Source organism: Panicum virgatum, chromosome 8K (assembly GCF_016808335.1).
Source record: "Panicum virgatum strain AP13 chromosome 8K, P.virgatum_v5, whole genome shotgun sequence".
Lineage (NCBI taxonomy): Eukaryota > Viridiplantae > Streptophyta > Magnoliopsida > Poales > Poaceae > Panicum > Panicum virgatum.
Window position 1 is genome coordinate 7975414 of NC_053143.1, and position 3617 is coordinate 7979030.

Here is a 3617-nt window from a genome sequence, read left to right on the forward strand (position 1 = left end):
CTTCCGTGCATCCATTGCCGGTCCATCTGTACAAATTAAAAAAATCATGCTCATTATCCCTAAAAACAGGTTACTATGAAGTAATTCAAAAAAAATGTAAGTGTGTCATAGGCCACATATCTAGTAAATTTAAACTAAATAGCAAAATAAATTGGCACAATAACATATACACATGTCACCATAAAATAATTCAAAAAAATCATTCTAAATGTGTGATAGTCAAACTATATAGTAATCATTCTCTAAAAAGCAACAAATAAATTCTACCTTGCTCAAATTAATGAACAAATTAATAAATCATGCTCATTTTCCCTCATCCTTAAAATTCTTAAAATTTTGCATTATAACATGTACACATGTCCCCGTGAAATAATTCAAAAAAATTACTCTAAATGTGTCATAGTCAAACTATCTAGAAAACCTTATCTAAAAAGTAACAAATCGATTCTATTTTGCTCAAATTAATGAACAAATCGGAAAATTATGCTCATTTTTCCTCAACCTTAAAATCACTATTTTCTTTATCTAGAAAGCATGAAACAAAGAATAAACACCGTGAAAGAAGGGTGGAAGAAGCTACTAACCTTTGGTGCACTTGGATGGGTGAAATCCTCACAAATTTGGAGGGAAATGGGCAGCACCTCCCCTCTAACACGCCATGAGAGAGAGGAGGAGCTCGGCCAAATGAAATGGTCGGGCTGGGGAAGAAGGAGTGCCTGATATACAGGGCAATTTAGTGCCGGCTGGTGGTTCTAGCCGGCACTAAGTGTGGACTTTTAGTGCCGGCTAGAACTACCAGCCGGCACTAACTTGTAATTGACCAAGTTAGTGCCGGCTAGACTTTCCAGCCGGCACTAACGTGTCTTATGACCGTTGTGGCATGCGAGTGAACCGTTGGGGGATGGCACGTTAGTGCCGGCTGGTGTTGCTAGCCGGCACTAACGTGCCCGCCTTGTACTGTACATGCACGTTAGTGCCGGCTCCTATTGGACCGGCACTAACGTGCTGGTACCAATATGACATTCTCCAGCAGTGTGTCAGACATAGATGAACCTACTCTTTTATTTTGTTGCAATGAACCTACGCTTTTATTTTGTTGCAATTATTACTTGCATGTATTTACTCACAGAATGTTGCAATTATCATGAACACTGCCCAATGCCTTTGTATGTCTTGTACTTGAGTATATTTTATTGTTCTTTATTTATGTTTTTTTGCAGTTTTGTAGAATAGATATTTGTCATTGTGTGCATCTCAATAAATATTATGTTGCTAATATTAAATAAAATTGTGTAAAAATGTTACAGCATTCGTAAAGTTGGCATTTGAATCTGTGGCTGTTCGTAAGGATGGTAAAAATTTAAATATCTCTTAATAAACCTGGATTAGCTCGGAGGATGTACTAGCCCAATATATATGAGCATGCTAGTTGCGAGGAGCTCTGTCAAAATGGAAATCTCCAAACCCCCATGATCTCGGCGCAAATGGAGTTTGGAAAGGGTCGATACGAATCCATTCTCTTTCTCTTTTTATTCCCCCTCAAGATACGAGTCCATTCTGAACCAAGAAATGTGTGACGAATCGCCAATCGATTCATAGCTAGCTAGGAGTTCGCACAAAAACGTGCGAGCGTTTAATTTCTTGGTGCGGAGGACAGGATGAGCATGGGAGCCAGCGCCGCCGTCGGCGTCGCCGAGAACGGCCCAGCCCCCGGACCCGGAGAGCGCAAGCATCCGCCGTCTGCGGCGCTGCCCAACGCCGCCGTGGCCGCCGTGTGCGTCTCGTCGCTGCTGTTCAGGGCGCGCTGGCGCTGCAGGTGCTGCGGCGGCGGCGCGCCGCGGCCGACGAGGAGCCGGCGGCGTACCTCTCCGCCGTCGTCGTGTGGAGGCTGGCGGCGCTCGTCTGCGCGTACCTCTTCTCCTGGACCGTCGCGCTCTCGCCGGCGCCGAGGGCCGCGCTCGCGGACTCGCTCGTGCGCGCCTCGTACCTGCGGCTCCTCGCCGCCGCCGCCGCCGAGCACGCCGGCCCCGCCGCGGGCGCGGCGACGATGTTCCTCGCCGCGGCCTACTCCGCGGCGGCGACGGGGCGCGCCCTCGCCCAGCGCCGTCTGGCTGGCGCCAGGGCCGCGCCGTCCGCGGCGTCCACCCTGCGCGCGGGCCTCGTGCTCGCGGGGGTCTTCATCGCTACCGCGCTCACCGCGCTCCTGTCGCTGGTCGCTCGTGACGTGGCCGACGCCGGAGGCCCCGCGCCGACGGAGGTCTCGCCGGAGGCGCTCGCGCTGGGCCGGATCATGGTCATCGCCGGGCCGGTCGTCCTGGTCGCGGCGGCGGCGGTGCTGCACCGCCTGCCCGGATGCCCTGTCCGCGACACGGGCGCGGCCACCATGCCTGCTTTCTTCTGCTGGCTCGGGGCCCACGGATTCGTCCTCGTCTCGTTCGGCGAGGCCGCCATGGTGGTCGTCATCTGGGTCGGCGGCATGGCCATGGCCGGGCTCTTGGGATACTGCCTCGCCGTGCACACGCGCTACGAGCAGCAGCTCTTCGCCATCCGAAGGTACAGGTACTGTGCAAATTACACAGACAGGAAATGCCTTGATCTGATCGGGGACTTGTTGTGATACTGTTATGCGATTTCGTGCTTTCAAATTAATTTGTAATGGTTTGAAACTGGGCATGGCACAGGACGCCTCCGGCTTCGGAGGCGACATCGCGACCAGGAGCACGCTGACCCAGCTCACATCTAGGCGCCCACCGGCCCGGGGTATCCAACGAGGCTTCATCATGTGTTCCGTGACCCGCTGATGTGATATTTTGCCACTTGCAAGTTTATGGACCAACGGTGTATTTTATTCTTCACGAAACCCTATTGGTATCGGAGATTTGCCCCATCAAAGTAGAAGGCCTTATCGGTGGTCGATTGCGATCTAGCAGCCTATGCTGGCAAGTTACAATTTTTTTTTTAAAAATTATTTACCTTCTCAGCTATCGTCTCTCTCAACTATTTGTTGGAATCTGATCTCCCTCTCCCTCATTTGTAATACTAGAATCGAAATTTCCTCCAACCACAAAAAATAGTTGTTTTTATCTCGAAAACTATGGACCTTCATTTTTTGGATTGAAATAATTCACTCTTTTTCTCTCAAGAACACCAAGTGCCAAATCCTGGCTTGTTCCACCAATTTAGAGCTGAGGCTTGGCCAGCCATGAAATTCCAGGTCCGTCAGAACACACTGTCCTTTATTTTGGCAAAGATGCAAAGCACGTAGATAGACCTGGTTCCTACTAGCTAGCACGGTACGAGTGCGAGGGTCGTGCCATGCCAATGATTTTGACACGGCTGATTATGTAGAAAAGAAATAGGCTAGTGTAGGTGTAGTTATAGGAATTATGGTGAAGTTTTCAACCGTCTTTCATATGGTTAGAAAAAACGTCTTGCACGCATGATATCAATTATATATGGGACAAAAGAGGATTATATATGGTCACCACGATCTATATCAACCGTACGTGCTTGCTCGTTTGTTCTTTTTCCATTTCATGTACTAGACTTCAGCTGGTCAAACTTTAATCCTTTTTTTAAATCAATCAACATTGCTCGAAGTACGCAGATGTTAATAA

General features: G+C 49.0%; 1 protein-coding gene across 2 annotated transcripts; it reads left to right on the forward strand.

Moving 5' to 3' along the window:
- Nucleotides 1-1463: 1463 nt before the first annotated feature.
- On the forward strand, nt 1464-3092 carry LOC120646126. 2 transcript variants are annotated; one of them, XM_039922831.1, is made up of 2 exons: nt 1464-2559; nt 2682-3092. In XM_039922831.1, exons 1-2 carry the CDS (start codon nt 2048-2050, stop codon nt 2725-2727), a joined length of 558 nt encoding a protein of 185 aa, XP_039778765.1. In that variant the 5' UTR covers nt 1464-2047; the 3' UTR covers nt 2728-3092. The 2 variants fall into 2 exon arrangements, with proteins under 2 accessions (XP_039778765.1, XP_039778766.1); XM_039922832.1 differs by having other exon boundaries at nt 1464-2553.
- The last annotated feature ends 525 nt before the right edge of the window (nt 3093-3617 follow it).